General features: G+C 46.7%; 1 protein-coding gene across 1 annotated transcript in view; it reads left to right on the top strand.

Annotated features, from left to right (window-relative positions):
• Positions 1 to 16,515, top strand: part of LOC141100699 (solute carrier family 12 member 9-like) — a 393,180-nt gene that overhangs the window by 32,220 nt on the left and 344,445 nt on the right. The window contains exon 2 of the mRNA XM_073589335.1: positions 14,456 to 14,590. Coding sequence (XP_073445436.1) covers positions 14,456 to 14,590 — 135 coding nt within the window. The remainder of the gene's footprint in view (positions 1 to 14,455; positions 14,591 to 16,515) is intronic.

Below are 16,515 nucleotides of genomic sequence, written 5' to 3'. Positions count from 1 at the left end.
CTTCTTCATTTTAATGGTGTTTATTCCTTCTGGCAGAACACTGCTGCCTGTCCACTTGGTAAACTATTTGTTCCCATTTATCTTCGTCTTAGAGTCCTTGGTGAACATCACGATTCAGTTGTTGGGATGGACATCCTGGTAGTAAAGACACCGCTGATCTTCTTGCTCGGCGTTTTTGGTGGCCAGGTGCTCATCAGGATGTCCAGGGGTATGTAGCCGCATACCGTGTCTGTGCGCGTTAGACCTCTCATACTCGTCTATCGGGGTCTCTCCAACCATTCGAGATTCTCCGTAGATCTTGGACTCACTTGTCGGTCGATTTTTATCACGGATCTTCCCATGTCGGCAGGGAATACTGTAATTCTGGTGGTGGTAGATAGATTCAGTAAAATCTCTCATTTCATCGCTTTACCAAACACCAAACCCTTGGCATAAATTTTCGTCAGGTAAATAATTAAATTACATGGGATCCCGACCGATATTGTTTCCGACCAGAGGGTGCAGTTTGTCTCCCAAGTTTTGGAGGGCATTTTGCAACTGTCTGGGGTATTCATTTGTCATTTTCCAGAATCTGGAGACATATTTCAGATGATTTGTATCTGAAAATCAGGAGGACGGGGTTACCTATATATCATTAGCCGAATTCGCTGTAAATAATCATTATCAGGAATCGACTGGTAAGTCCTTGTTTTTCGGGGCATATAGGCTCCATCCTCAGTTTAGTTCATTTAATAGAAATCACCCTTCTACTGTAGATTACCAGAAGAACAGTTTTCATCTTCTATTACTACCATATGGCAGGGGATTGCGAATAATTTGAGGAAGATGGGATTCAAATATAATAGTGTGGCTGATCGGAGATGTTTGAGTCCGGACCTGTGTGTTGGTGACTTGGTGTGGCTGTCCTCTAGGAACATTAAGCTGAAGGTTCCGTCTTGGAAACTGAGTCCCAGGTTTATTGGTCCTTTTAAGATCATAGCCATCATAAATCCCGTAGCATTTAGCCTTGCTTTACTGCCTACCTTTAGGATCCATAATGTATTTCATCGATCCCTCCTCAAAAAATACATTGCATCTTCAGAACCATTACCACTACCACCATTTCTTGTCGTTGTCGAGTTGGAGTTTCAGATAGAGAAGATCTTGGATTCTCGTCTCGTTCGTCGGTCGCTTCAGTATCTTGTACATTGGAAGGGGTATGGTCTGGAGAGGATGTGGGTAACATCATCTGATGTTCATGCAGCCAGACTGATCCAGTCTTTTCATGTGGCATACACCGATAAGCCTGGTCCTGAGGTTCTGAAGGTCCCTCATAGAAGAGGGGTACTGTCATGGGGCTACTGCAACAGTGTGGAGCCAGGAGACTGCAGCGTCTGTTCCTACTCCGCTGCTGAGAAGAAGCACTTCTCCTTCATTTTAATGGTGTTTATTCCTTCTGGCAGAACAGGGGTTAATTGGCCATGTTGGTAATCTCTGAGCTCAGCTAGCCACTCCTTTTTCCTTTATAAACTGGGCTCTGGTGCACATCCTTGTCAGAGCTAGCATTCGTAGTATGGGTGCAGGAGGGAGAGGGTCACATATGAGAAGGAGTGTTGGAGGAGTTATCTATGACTGTTGCTTGGTTTGTAAGTGTGGTAATTCCCTGTCCTTCTCTATTTTGGTTTATTCCCCAACCTCCGCGCCCCGGTGCATTTCTCTGTTACAGTTGAGTGAATGTTTTGTATGCCTGGAGTTTTCTGTCAACCCTTGTTTGTTGGGTTGGTGTACTACGGTGAACAGTAGCGCCCCTCATCCCTGGGTGGGGGAAGAGAATAGATGGAGGTCTGACTCAGGAGATAAGGCAAGGGTGGAGGCCCCAGCATCTTCCCTTTCAGAAGTATCCCGGGGACTAGGGCGAGCTAGAGTGCCCCCTAGTGTTAGGGACAGGGAAGGAGCCCCTGGTTCCTAGTCACCTGACAGCTGTGTCATGATAGTAGGGTGGAGATGGAAAAAGCAGGACACCTACACAGCTCCCTATTTCCCAGTATGGGACCTAGCGAAACAACCCCGAAACAACCTCTTACTCTCGTCTCATAAACTAGATGGAGGATCTATGCACAGAGGAAGCACCTTTCCCTCCTGTTTGTAGATACTGCTGCTTGTTCTGTACTGCAATAGTAACCCTGCACGTGCCTTACTACAGCTTTCCTTGTTGCATACACTGAGAGAAGTGATAAATGAGATTTAGATGGTATGAGCACTTACGTTTAGTGACAAGTGAAGATTACTGCTTCTGCTAGTCCTATTTCCCAGGCAGGTGGACTATCGGCCCAGAAATTGTCCTTTCAGTAGGTAGTCAGTTCCCAGTGGTGCAGATGCCACAGGAGGCACGTGTGCCATACAAAGTTCCTACGTTGGCACGTGATCTTATGCTTACACAGCCCACTAAACTATTTTAACACACATTCATGCATGCATATTTTTTGTTCTAATTTCTATGGTATTGCACAATTGTTGCCCTCCCTTAGTGAATCATTCAGTTTCAGCCATGACACAGCAAAGACTATTTAAAGGAATGAGATGAGCAGTTGCCCACCTAAACATCCCTCTGCGTCTATTTATTCGATTTATGGACTTCACAACGCAGACGTCTACGAGTGTCCAGATTACGGCAGGAAAAAATATATGGCAAAAATGTCTGTGCACTTAAACATCAGTATAGTCTATAAATTTGATTTTTTTTCCTCATGCAGTCCATACCATACATTTAGCATAAAATCTACTGCCTGTTTCTCTGTTGATACAGTAATATCCATAATGACTATCACTAGAGAAGAACATCTGATGTTAGAGTGGAGAAAAGTAATTTGTAGTACTCAGTAGTTCATGACAGCCGGACCAGAGCACTGCTTACTTTCTACTACCTGCGTCAATCCCGATACACCTCTTTTGATTAGTAGGCAGCCTGATGTCATAACTAGTGATAGGCGAACCTGAACAGTGAAGTTCGGGGTCTGTAACAGACACCTAGTGTCCGTGCACGGACCTTGATCAAGGACTTCTCCCGTAAGTCTGTGTTACTGTTCGGGTTCATCAGCCTGAACAATGCTTGTTGAAAGGCCAATTTTTGATAGCCAAAAAGCAGACAGCTGGGGGCTGGTATTCTTAAGCTGGGAAACTCCATGGATATTTGGCCCTTCCCAGCCTAAAAATAACGAACCCGTATATCCACTGGTCTCCCACTCTATAGTCATAACATCGCAAAAGCCTACAAATGAGAAGAGGTGCCCAAGATGCCAGCAGGTAGTTGTTCACTGTGCTCTGGGCTGGCTGCCACAGACTACCGACGTAGCCACTGAACTAACAGTGCAAATCATTTTGTTTTACTGTAATATACACTCCTCAGAATTGTAATTGCAAAGCCAAGAAGGAGAAATCATGGAGTTATGGCTATCATAGGATGGCTAGACATGTTAATGATATGCAAATGATGAAAAAGTGGAAGCAAAACCTTTTAAAATATCTCAATTTATTCAGTATCATTTATTCTGAATGTCATTTATTTGTCATATGAGTGCCACACGCAGAAATATACACTTACACACCTTGGCTGCTATAATTCAGGTTAATAATGGTTGTCTAAGGGATGTTCTGCTGCGATGAATGCACTTGGGCACACAAACCATCAAGATCCACTTCTGGCAGCTTCCTTTGCAATTGCTGACCAATGATTTCAAAGATGTGCTTAATGGCAGACAGGTCTGGAGACTTTACAGTGTATGATAGCACCTTTAGGCCACGCAGGCTGCTCACAATATCATGAGTAGAATTCAACCTGGGGTATGTGTTCAAAAAACAGCCAGCTCCATGGACACTTTGGTAAAATGGCCGTACCACTGCTTGCACGATCGATCCATTCTGTAATGCAAGTGAATTTAGATGTCGCATACCAAGCGCAATCCATTTGTGTCTACACAAACCATGAAAAGGAGTTTGCACAACATTGGGCTATCAGCCATACAGCCAGACATCCAGCTATAGGTGTTCCATCGACTTCACACTGACACTCTCTCAAATTCCATCACAGTGCAGAGCAAGATATAAATGGAGGTCTATCCTCTTCAGTGATAAGTCCCACTTTTGTGTTTTGGATGCAATGATAACCAGAGATTGGGCTGCAGACCAGTTGGGCAGCACCATGAAAAGGCCTTCAAAATGAACATCACACCTATCCTATTCCTGGGATTATGGTGAGGGGTGGAATAATATAATTTAGCTGGACCTCTGCATTCTTCATTCCGGGTACACTAACAGCTCAGGCGTAACCTTGATTTGGTTGTAGAATCAGTGGTACGGTCATGTCCCCTAAGTGTCACAGGAGCCATGACAATGCCAGGCCGCATGTTGCATCCTTAATGACTATTGATCGTGTGATTTCAATTTCTTAGTGTAACACTTTCAATGTTGAGAAGTGTATTGCCAACTGATAGAGAAAAATTCCAACTGGTCACAAATGTAATTTTCAGTCACTGTCACATTGAAATTGCTCCAATTAGTTCCATTAAATGTAAACTGTTAGCTAAGTTATGAAAGGTTTATTCGTTAAGATGATTTTTGCAATTTTTACTTAGTCGCTAATTTAATGACCTTGAAGGTAGTATAAATTATAAGGTTGTAATTCTATTCTGGGTTCCTTCCAAAAATGTAGAATTTGTTGGCACAGTGAACTTTACATGGGTCATCATCAACGCACGTGGCTGCCCTACAACACGGTTGCGCGATGTCCTGGCAACTGGGGAACTACTGAAAGCCTTCATCACTGCCATCTTGTTCCTCTAATGTGGCCCAGACAGTGGGGTCGACCTTCATAAGACCAGTCATTAACCGATAGGCTGCAATATTGTAGTGCTTCCACGTATAGAACAAGCAAACAAATGATACAGGTTCAAGTGAGAGAAAAACAAAGTATTACAAAAGAATAAAGTATAAACATTTAAAATACACTCTCTTTTGTCAATTCAAAAATAAAAAAAGAATCATATTTGGTATCAATATATGAAAACCTAAACTGTATTAACCCATAAATTAAACGCCTCCAAAAAACCCCCCCAAAAAGTTAGAACCTCAGAATTGCTGTATTCTTTGGTCACTGTACCTACCCAAAAAATGCAATTAAATAGGGATCAAAATGTTCTATACCCCTAAAAAAGGTATAAAAAAGCATCAGGTCGTTACTCAAAATAAAAAGTCTTCATACACCTCCATAAATGGAAAAATGGAGTATCAAAAATGGCCATATCCCAAAGGGGTTGATATGCAGCTGATCTCACCTAGCTAAATCAGTTCTCATACTTTGCACTGATGAGGGCCAATAGCCCGAAACACCGTGTCTGCAAATTGAGATTTTGATTTGGCTTTTATCCGAAGTCATATTACAAGACTTGTTAAAGGGTTAATTGTAACTTGTAGGATAGCTACAACCAACAGGTGGCGCTACAGAGTTCAAGTCCTCTTTCTCTATGAAGAGGCAATTTCCTTATGAATGTAGTCAGTCCAGTTAAATGCAGTCTGAAGCCCACTGACCAGCGCCTTCTGTCACTTCCTTCTAGAAATCCTACAAGTTATTCCTCTGTACTTCTGCTATAGATTGTGGACATAAACTGAGTGCAGCAGATTTCAAAACTGATCTGGTTATTAAATAGTGGAAACTTTACAATGAGCCTAAAAAGTGGTGCCAGAGTGCTAGAGTGAAGGCCAGAGAGTAGGAAGTTGCAGTAGTCGAGGCGGGAGATAAGGGCATGCACTAGTGTTTTTGTGGTTTCATGGTTGAGGAATGCGTGGATACGGGAAATATTTTTGAGTTTGAGGAGGCAAGGGCTTGGTTATGTGGTTTGAAAGAGAGGAAGGAGTTGAGGATCACCCCAAGGCACCAAGCATGTGGCACTGGGGAAAGCGAGCAGCCGTTGACATTGATGGATAGGTCTGGTGGAGGGTAGCGTGAGATGGGGGAAAGATGATGAATTCTGTTTTGTCCATGTTCAGTTTGAGAAAGCGAGCAGAAAAGAAGGCTGAGATAGCAGACAGACATTGTGGGATTTTGGTTAGTAAGGAGGTGAGGTCAGGTCCAGATAGGTAGATCTGCGTGTCTTCGGCATAGAGGTGATACTGCGAACCGTGGGATTCTATGAGCTATCCCAGGCCGAAGGTGTAGATGGAGAAGAGTAGGGGTCCTAGAACTGAGCCTTGAGAAGCACTGACAGACAGGGGGCGAGGTGAGGAGGTGGTGTGTGAAGTGAAATCTGCGTAGATGATACTTGCTGTGGATTTTAAAGGGAACCGGTCAGCAGTTTTGGCCTATATAAGATACAGCCACCACCTTTCAGGGCTTATTTACAGCATTCTATAATGTTATAGATAAGTCCCCTTCCAACCTGAAAGATAAGAAAAACAAGTTTTATTATACTCATCCGGGGGCGGTCCGGTCCAATGGTTTCGCAGGTCCGGGTCCAGCATCTCCCGTCTTTTTGCGACACCGCCCTTCTGCTTGCTTCATCGCTCCCTGGCATCGCGCTCCTGCGCAGGCATACTTATTTGCCCTATTGAGAGCAGAGTAAAGTACTGCAGTGCGCAGGCGCCGGACCTCTGACCATTCCCAGCACTTGTGCACTGCAGTACTTTACTCTGCCCTCAACAGGGCAGATAAGTACGCCTGTTCAGGAGCCGCGGCACGAAGCAAGCAGGAGGACAACATCGTATGAAGATGGGAGTCGCCGGACCCGGACCTGTGACACCCATCAGACCGAAACGCCCCCGGGTGAGTATAATAAAACTTATTTTTCTTCTCTTACAGGTTGAGTTGAGGGCAGATATACAGCATTATAGAATGCTTTATATCAGCCCTGAAGGGTGATGGCCGTATCTTATATCGGCCAAACCTGGTGACAGGTTCCCTTTAAATTGTAGATACGTTAAAGGGAATCTGTCTGCAGGTTTTTGCTATGTAATCTGACCACACCGTGATGTAGGGACAGAGACCCCAGTGATGTATCACTTAGTTTATTGGGTGCAGCAGTTTCCCTGCTGCAGAGCTCACAGAGCTGTGTATAACCCCTGCACATAACACTGATTTGCAGCTTCCTTTGTACATTATATAGTGACGGAAAGCTGCAAATCAGTGCTGGAGCTTTGTCTGGACTACCAAGCACAAGGCAGCTTGTCATTAGGGATGAGCGATATTGCCCGATATCGTATCGGAATTCCGATTTCCGATATCAATGCAAGTCAATGGGAGAAAAAAATCGGAATTACAAAATGACCACTACAGTGCTATATAATGGATAAAATGGAGGGGAAACACCTCAGGATAATGGGGAAGGAGTTTGCAGAGGAGCAAAAAAATCGCTAGAAAAATGCACAGAGCGAAAGCTGTAGCAGAAAAACATCTTCTTAACAGCGGTGTTTTTTTCTTTGGGTTAGGATTAGTTGGGGTAGGGTTAGGGTAAGGGTTAGGGATAGTTAGGGTTAGTGATTTTACATTATTAAATTAAAACTGCCGGTGGTGGTGTCAATATGCCCTTTGACTGACATGTGTCCGCGTTCAGCTCACCTTGCTTTGCAGGGAGTTTCCAGGAGCACCACGTGGAGGAACGGATACACTCCCTTTAAACCATGCTTAGTCTTCTTCTGCTGATTATATTACTGTTATTCAGTAATTCTGCATATTGATATTCTGCTTTTGGTTCATATACATCTGCTCCTACTGCTTCCTAAACCTCTGTCTATGGTTATCCTGCTATTGGCTGGTCGCAGAATTTCCCAAACCCAGAGGAAATACGCAGAAGTAACAGTAGGCACAGGAACTTGAGAGAACCAGCTGGTGAGTCTGGAACCCGTATAGGCAGCAGAAATCAGCATAAGAGCCAATGGAACTAACGGGCACCAGCTGACGTTACCGGAGGCCGATGACTAAGCAGGAGGTAACCTGTGCCAGAATGCACTACCAAGGACCAGCAGACGTTACTGGAACTCGGATACCACAAAGGAGGGACCTAAGCCATTGACTCTACTGAGAACCAGCTGACGTTACTGGAACCCAGATAAGCAGCAGAAGGTAAAAGTGCCAGTGGCTGTACTGGGCAACAGCTGACATTACTGTAGCCCTGATACCACAATGTAGTAGTGACATAAGCCAAAAGCACTGCTGAGAAGCCCAAAAAAACCACACAAAGATGCAAGTTCAAGAGCAAAAAGACAGGAGTCCGGGGACATCTCCATCTGTCTTCTTGTCTTGGGTCTTCTTGCATCTGTCTTCCTGTCTTGGGTCTTCTGCATTTGTCTTCCTGTCTTGGGTCTTCTACCGGAGTAATGTCTTCTCGGCAGAAGGTGCAAGAGCCACATTTGCCCCCGCAACCTGGACACAGTCTTCTTTACTCCGCAGTCGCAGCAGGGGAGGAGGGGGGCCTACTGGCACTGTCGAGACCAGCCTTGAGCGCCAGGTCCCGGAGTCCACGTAGGGGGCTCCTACACTGCCGACACCACGGATAACAGCAAACTGAGCCGGAATGATGTACGGCAGGGGCGTGGAACAGTGCGGCGGACACAACCGTGTAACGGCGAGCGTTGTCAAACATGGTTTGGAGCAGGAGGTACCCGTGCCCTTGGACACTCCCGAGAACCAGCTGGTGATGCTGGAACTCTGTTTACCCCTCTGGGGAGGCACCTGTGTCCGCACTTCACTGCCAGGAAACAGACGGCGTGGCTGGATCCCGCCTCTTGTGCTTCTGCCTATAGGTGTTTGGCATCTGTCGTCCTTTTTTCCACTTTGGTCTAACGAGGTACAGCTGGCGTTACTGTTGCCCAGAAACACGGCATGCTGTGAAATCAGCAGTCACGGAAATGGGCACTTGCTGGCGGTACTAGAGCCCAGAAACACGGCATGCTGTGAAAACAGCAGTCACGGAAATGGGCACTAGCTGGCGGTACTAGAGCCCATGGAAAACAGTATGAGGTGAAAGAGTCAGTCACAGAACCAGGAGCTAGATGTTGGTAGTAGAGGCCAGAGCACTGGCATAACATATGACGCTGTGTGCAACATAGGCACATGACAGAGCATGCATACTGCTACCAACCATGCATGTAACCTGTCTACTCTGGCCCAGGGCAGCAAAAGTCACCAGAAATCCAGGCCTGGTTCATTTTTAGGAATGTAAGCCGGTCCACATTTGCAGCAGATAGTCTGGTACGTTGGTCTGTTAGTACATTGCCGGCTGCACTAAAGACACGTTCAGAAATCACACTGGCACAAGGACAAGCCAGGACCTCCAAGGCATACTGGCTAAGCTCCGGCCATGTATCCAACTTGGAGACCCAAAACTTGAAGGGGGGCAGATTCATCCTGAAGCACACTGACAGGGGTGGAGAGGTATTGTGCCACCATGTCACGGTAACGTTGCCTCCTTGTGCGTTGCACTGTCTGTGCTGATGGTGCCCGAACTGTTTGCGGGTTCAGAAACCGTTGGAACAGGTTGGGTATACTGAACCTGTCAGTAGCAGATGTACTGCTTCTGCTACCGGCTTCTTAACGGATTCCGCTGGGCCCAGGACGCACTGAGGTGCCTGCTAGTGCATGCGCATCACTGCTATGCGGTGGAAAAGAGTACATGAGTGAATTAATCAGTGCATCTTGGTACTCCTGCATTTTACGCGCCCGGTTCAACGGTGTAATTAGGCTTTGATGGCTGTCCCGGTAACGTGGATCTAAGAGGGTGGCCACCCAGTAGTCATTTGTGGGGAGAATACGAGCCACGCGTGGGTCGTTTCTCAGACACTGCAGCATGAAGTCACTCATGTGCTGAAGACTGCCAACTGGCCATGCATCGCTGTCACCAGCTGGAGGAATGTGCTCTGGCTGCTCTGCATCACCCCATCCACGCTCTATCTGGTGACTACTAATAGAACGCTGTGTACTTTCCTCCTCTGGCTCATCCTCATAGTCCTCCTCATCCTCCTCGCTTGCTGTGTCTTGCCTGGACCTTTTGTGAGGCACCCACAGAGCTTTGTACCAACCGGGCCGATGAAGATTGCCTGGTTGGTCCTAGTGTCTCATCCTACTCCTCCTCCAGAGAAACCTCATCCCTTAGTCCTTTAAGTGATGATTCTATAAGGCATATAAGGGGAATAGTCAGGCTGAGTAGGGCAGCATCCGCGCTCACCATCAGAGTGGAGTCCTCGAAGCACTTCAAAATGGTGCATATGCCCTTCATGGATGCCCACTCTGTGGTTGTAAAGTGGGAGGGCTGAGATGTGTGTCGCCTACTTTGCGCCTGCTGCAGCTGCAACTCCATAATTGCAGGTTGCTGCTCACACAACCTCCGCAGCTTATGCAAAGTCGAATTCCACCTGGTGGGGAGGTCAACAATGATGCGGTGCTCGGGCAGGCCCAATCTGCGCTGCATGGCTGAAAGGCGCGATGCAACCATGCTTGAACGCCGCAAATGAGAGCACTCATATCTGACTTTGTGCAGCAGCTCCTCAAGGTCAGGATAGTTCCTAAGGAAACTCCGCACCACCAAGTTTAGGACATGGGCAAGGCATGGAATGTGAGTCAGACCACCTAGGCCCAGAGCCGCGACCAGGTTTCGTCCGTTGTCACGCACCACCATACCTGGCTGGAGGCTGAGCGGCGCAAGCCACATGTCGCTCTGCTCCTTGAGCGTGTTCCACAGCTCAGCTGCGGTGTGGCTAACATCACCCAGATAAACCAATTTCAACACGGCCTGTTGATGTTTGGCCGATGCAGTGCTGAAATCGGTTGTTGTGGTACGTCTGGGTGCAGGCGAGTCTGACGAGTATGAGGAGGAGTCAATTTGTACGGAGGAGAGGCCTGCAATCCGTGGAGTTGGCAGGACCTGCGCACTTGCACTGTCTACTTCAGTTCCAGGCTCAACTACATTTACCCAATGGGCGGTCATGGAAATTTAGCGTCCCTGGCCATGCTGACTGGTCCACGCGTCGGTGGTCAGGTGGACCTTGCTACTAACTGCATTTTGTAGCGCATGCTTAATTTTACGCTCCACATGCTGTTGCAGGGCGGGGACGGCTTGCCTGCTGAAGTAGAAGCGGCTGGGAACGCTGTATTGTGGGATTGCAAACCCTAACACATCGATAAAGGCTGGCTTGCTCACCAGACAGAATGATAGCATTTCCACTGCAAGCAGTTTGGCAATGCGAGAATTCATGCCCTGTGCTCGTGGGTGGTTTGCCGAGTACGGGCGCCTTTTCTTCCACACCTGTGTGACAGATGGCTGCACACTGGATTGGGAGTGTGAGGATACCAGCGATTGGGATGCTGACGAAGTACAGACAGTGTGCCGCCGCACAACACTGCCTGCAGATGCACCCTGGCATTCTGGCGAGGAAGCGGGAGCAGCTGTTTGCGAGCTGGAGTAAGAGGTGGCTGCTGTGGCTGAAGAGGTGGAAGGTGGGGAACCAGCTGCAGGTGACGAAACATCTTGGGTGTGATGCTGCCACTCCACAGGGTGCCTCTTCCTGACATGCGTCAACATATTGGTGGTATTAAGGTTGCTGACGTTCTTCCCTCTCCGCACAGTTTGTCGACAAAGCTTGCATCTGACTACTGTAACGTCATCTGCAACTTGGTCGAAAAAGGCCCATGCACCACAGGAGTGCTGTCTGGATGGCACACAGATTCCAAGCCAACAGATTCTGAGAAGAGGATTAAGGTTGGCTCCTGGCCCTCTGAATGTCTGGGCAATTTAGTGGGCGGTGAAGAAGCAGATGGGTGCTGCTCTTCAGTGGCCTGACCCGATGTGGTGGAGAGGTCCTGGGAGGATGCTGTGCTCATTGAAGTGGATTCCTCAGCTGCCATCCAACCAACAACGGTTTCTACTTGATCCTCTCTTATCAGCCTATGGCCCTGTGCTCCTAACAAGCTGCGAATAAATGACTGCTGCCGGGTGAAAGTAGGTGCTGAGTGACTTGGGCCTGCTGCTTGCTCTGGATGTGCAGCATGTCTAGCTGCTGATGCACCTCTTCCACGGCCGCCGCGGGGACGTCCCTTACTCCCTGCCTTCATCTCTATCGATGGATTCAGAATGGCAAGAAAGTAATGATTAGGAATTAGTGTGCTTATTCCTGTAGGACTACAAACAGGTATAAGAAACACTAATGGCACTATATGATGATGGTGTGTATGCTACACTTTATTTGAATCTAGTGTGGCCTACACAAAGAGTAACGTGTGTTTGTGGTATTGGTGTACACGTTTCGATCGGATGTCACAGCGCAGTAAATGACACTGCTGTGATACCAAAAAAAAAGGATTCTCCGGGACTGGGCCAGGTGCTGTGTGGCACCAGCCACAGAGGTTGTTTGGGTCCCTCACAGCACAATCCCTATATAGTGTTTAACTTTTAGAAAAAAATAGGGGAAGGGGATTTAAGGGATGAAAAGAAAAGGCAGTGAGACACACACCACACAGTGCTGCAGCAAGAGGAGCTGCTGCAGTGAAGGTGCTCTGCACTGTCTCACTAAGCACCTCACTGAGAGCCTGCACAGCACAAAAAATGAAACTGAGCGGGGTCAGTGAGGAAAAAGACTGCTTCTGTAACACACAGGGGCTGCTACAGTCGCTGAAAAACAATTTGTATCGCTATAAGATCCGAGATCTCTCCCTATCTCCAATAGCAACCAATCCCAATCTGCTTTCACAGTAGAGTGAGGCTAAAATGGCAGGCGCAGCCTTTTATACTGCCTGATCACACCATCCAGCCAGCCAATCTCAGCGCAGCCCCTAGCTAGAAAGTTTGGACGCCTCCTACCAAGCTTAGGGGAGTTACGCAATGTTGTCAGCAATTCTTCAGCTCCTGATTGGCTCCATGGAGCGCTCAGAGGCTGAAGGATTATGGGATTTCCGATATGAAAAAAATATCGGAATCGGAATTCCGATATCGCAAATATCGGGCCGATATTTCAATATCGGAAAGCTCATCCCTACTTGTCATATAGTGATAATAATCTCCTGCTGATAAAACACTGATTGTATTGAAACATTAAAACACAGCATTGCAAGTGACACATCACTGAAATCAGATTCTCTGCTCCTACATCATGGAGCTCTTGCATTGCTTAGCAAAAATCTAATGACAGATTCCCTTTAAGATCCTGATTCCTCAAACCTGTTTGTCTTTTTTTTTTCTTGCCAATTTTGATGAGGGGGCAGATTGTAGTGCAAGGTGCACGCCTATTAATGAATCAGGCGAAGTGATGTGCGTCTCCATGATTCTTACTCCAGTCAGGTACTGGAGTAAGATTTGTGGTGTAAGGAACACCATCACTCGTCATGAATTTGACATGCCATTTTTTTTGGCGGAAAAATACTAGTAAAAGATAATAGAGATAACAAATATTTGTACTGTAATACAGATCTTTAAAAACTGTGCTGTCTGGGTCCATATTACTACGTATAGGATAGGAAAGGATTTTATCCTGGATGATTTACGATGATTTGTATATAAAACTAATGGATCAAATACAGATAAAAAGCCGACATAAGGGCATAATCCATACATGGTGCTGGAACTCCTTATGAATGAAAATGTGCCCACTTTTTTCAGGTTGCACCGTAGCTCATTTTGAATGCAGTAAGTAGGTCTTCCTTAGGCCATGTGCACACGTAGTGGATGGTGCTGCGGATTTGGAAAAATCCACAGGTCAAAAGACCTGCGTTTTACCTGCGGATTAGCCTGCGCTTTTCCCCTGCGGTTTGACACCTCTACAATGGAGTAGGTGTGAAACCTCTTCAGATTCCGAACAAAGAATTGACATGCTGCAGCAAATCCCCGCTGAAAAATCCGCAGCATGTGCACTGCGTTTTTTAAATTTCCATTGAATACAATGGTACTGTACAACGCTGCAAAATCGCTGCGGATCCACTGCAGAATCTGCAACGTGTGCACATAGCCTTAAGGAAGCTGTCCAGGTTTGGAACAACAGTCGTCAGTCACTGTAAGTGACTGCAGACTTGCAAATCCTCACATCGCGCACAGTGCATTGTCAGATGTCCCTCCATTGATGGCGGTGGGAGCAGGTGGTCATGTGACCACAATTCTATAATCTTCAACTCCTGGCCACATTCTGACTAGAAGAGCCCGGAATCGCTCATTATGAGGGAATTGCGCGAGGCTGCTCACGTCTAGTCGGAATGTGGCCTGAAGGTGCATATTTCCGCCTTCACAGGAGAATCCAGACATAGGGTGACTGCAGACTTTTGTTACACATCTGGACAACCCCTTTAATTTTTCCATTTGGGAGCAGATGTCATTCAGGTTATATGATGAGATATGGTATTCTTCGCCTTCCAGTTATCAGGGTTACGTATATAGTTTGCAGTGAAAGAACCGAAGGACTGTTGTATGCTAACAAAACCTCTCATGATGGCAAATTTTCTTTTTTGCAGGATTTGTCGTGGGTCAGTCTGGTCTGTATGAGACTGTGGGAATGCTAGTCCTCTCCTACTTTATCATTGGCATGACTGTGCTGTCAGTCTGTGCCATATCTACCAACGGAGCACTGGATGCCGGTGGAGCTTACTGTATCCTTTATAAGAAACAACTGCACGCTATGTTCCAGCATTGGTGACTGTAAGAACATCAAGGTATGAACTTCTCTCTAGCGCCCAGTGTCAGATCCACTTTTCAACCACATGCAAATGTGACATTATCCTGAGGCATCTGCTCTAATTCCAGATCATGCTTGAGCCCTCAGCTGTAATTCCATGTCATCCCTGAGCCCTCTGCTGTAATTCCAGATCATCCCTGAGCCCTCGGCTGTAATTCCAGATCATCCCTGAGCCCTCGGCTGTAATTCCAGATCATCCCTGAGCCCTCGGCTGTAATTCCAGATCATCCCTGAGCCCTCGGCTGTAATTCCAGATCATCCCTGAGCCCTCGGCTGTAATTCCAGATCATCCCTGAGCCCTCTGCTGTAATTCCAGATCATCCCTGAGCCCTCTGCTGTAATTCCAGATCATCCCTGAGCCCTCTGCTGTAATTTCAGATCATCCCTGAGCCCTTAGCTGTAATTTCAGATCATCCCTGAGCCCTTAGCTGTAATTTCAGATCATCCCTGAGCCCTTTGCTGTAATTTCAGATCATCCCTGAGCCCTTTGCTGTAATTCCATATCATCCCTGAGCCCTCAGCTGTAATTCCATATCATCCCTGAGCCCTCAGCTGTAATTCCATATCATCCCTGAGCCCTCAGCTGTAATTCCATATCATCCCTGAGCCCTCAGCTGTAATTCCATATCATCCCTGAGCCCTCAGCTGTAATTCCATATCATCCCTGAGCCCTCAGCTGTAATTCCATATCATCCCTGAGCCCTCAGCTGTAATTCCATATCATCCCTGAGCCCTCAGCTGTAATTCCATATCATCCCTGAGCCCTCAGCTGTAATTCCATATCATCACTGAGCCCTCAGCTGTAATTCCATATCATCACTGAGCCCTCAGCTGTAATTCCATATCATCACTGAGCCCTCAGCTGTAATTCCATATCATCACTGAGCCCTCAGCTGTAGTTTTATATAATCCCTGAGCTGTAATTCGAGATAATCCCTGAGCCCTCTGCTGTAATTCTATATAATCCCTGAGCCCTCTGCTGTAATTCTATATAATCCCTGAGCCCTCTGCTGTAATTCTATATCCTCATTGAGCCCTCCGCTGTAATTCCATATAATCCTTGAGCCCTCTGCTGTAATTTCAGATCATCCCTGAGCCCTCTGCTGTAATTTCAGATCATCCCTGAGCCCTCGGCTGTAATTCCATATAATCCTTGAGCCCTCAGCTGTAATTCCAGATCATCCTTGACCCCTCTGCTGTAATTCCAGATCATCCCTGAGCCCTCTGCTGTAATTCCAGATCATCCCTGAGCCCTCTGCTGTAATTTCAGATCATCCCTGAGCCCTCAGCTGTAATTCCAGATCATCACTGAGCTCTCTGCTGTAATTCCATATAATCCATAAGCCCTCTGATGTAACTCCATATCATCCTTGAGCCCTCTGCTCTAATTCCAGTTCATCCCTGAGCCCTCAATGTAATTCCAGATCATCCCTGCTTCCTCTGCTGTAATTCCGGATCATCCATGAGCCCTTTGCTGTAATCCCATATATTCTCGGAGCCTCTGCTGAAATTCCATATGCCCCTTATTTCATACAGAAACACACAGTGATGAGGTTTATTGGACCCCATATGTGCACAAGTATTCTCCCATTCTCCAGTAGATCTTGCACAGCAGCGAGCGGAGGTGTTAGCTTCATAAGGAAGGAACTGCACAAGCTCGTACACTGCCATAGGAGTTTTGTGCCAGTGTGCATGAGCCCCAAGGCTAGACTTACCTGTCAGACTTATCCAGTCTTTTACTGCAATGTTTTGTGTGATCAAACAGTAAAACGATATTTAACCATTGGACCAACCCTTTAAGAAGGGTGAGTGATGCCCGTGTAGGACACTATCACAGTA

This window comes from Dendrobates tinctorius, unplaced genomic scaffold (assembly GCF_039654945.1).
Source record: "Dendrobates tinctorius isolate UK_male_01 unplaced genomic scaffold, ASM3965494v1 ptg000107l, whole genome shotgun sequence".
NCBI classification, from domain to species: Eukaryota; Metazoa; Chordata; class Amphibia; order Anura; family Dendrobatidae; genus Dendrobates; species Dendrobates tinctorius.
Note: the sequence above shows the minus strand (reverse complement) of the source record. Positions and strands in the feature narration are given on the sequence as shown.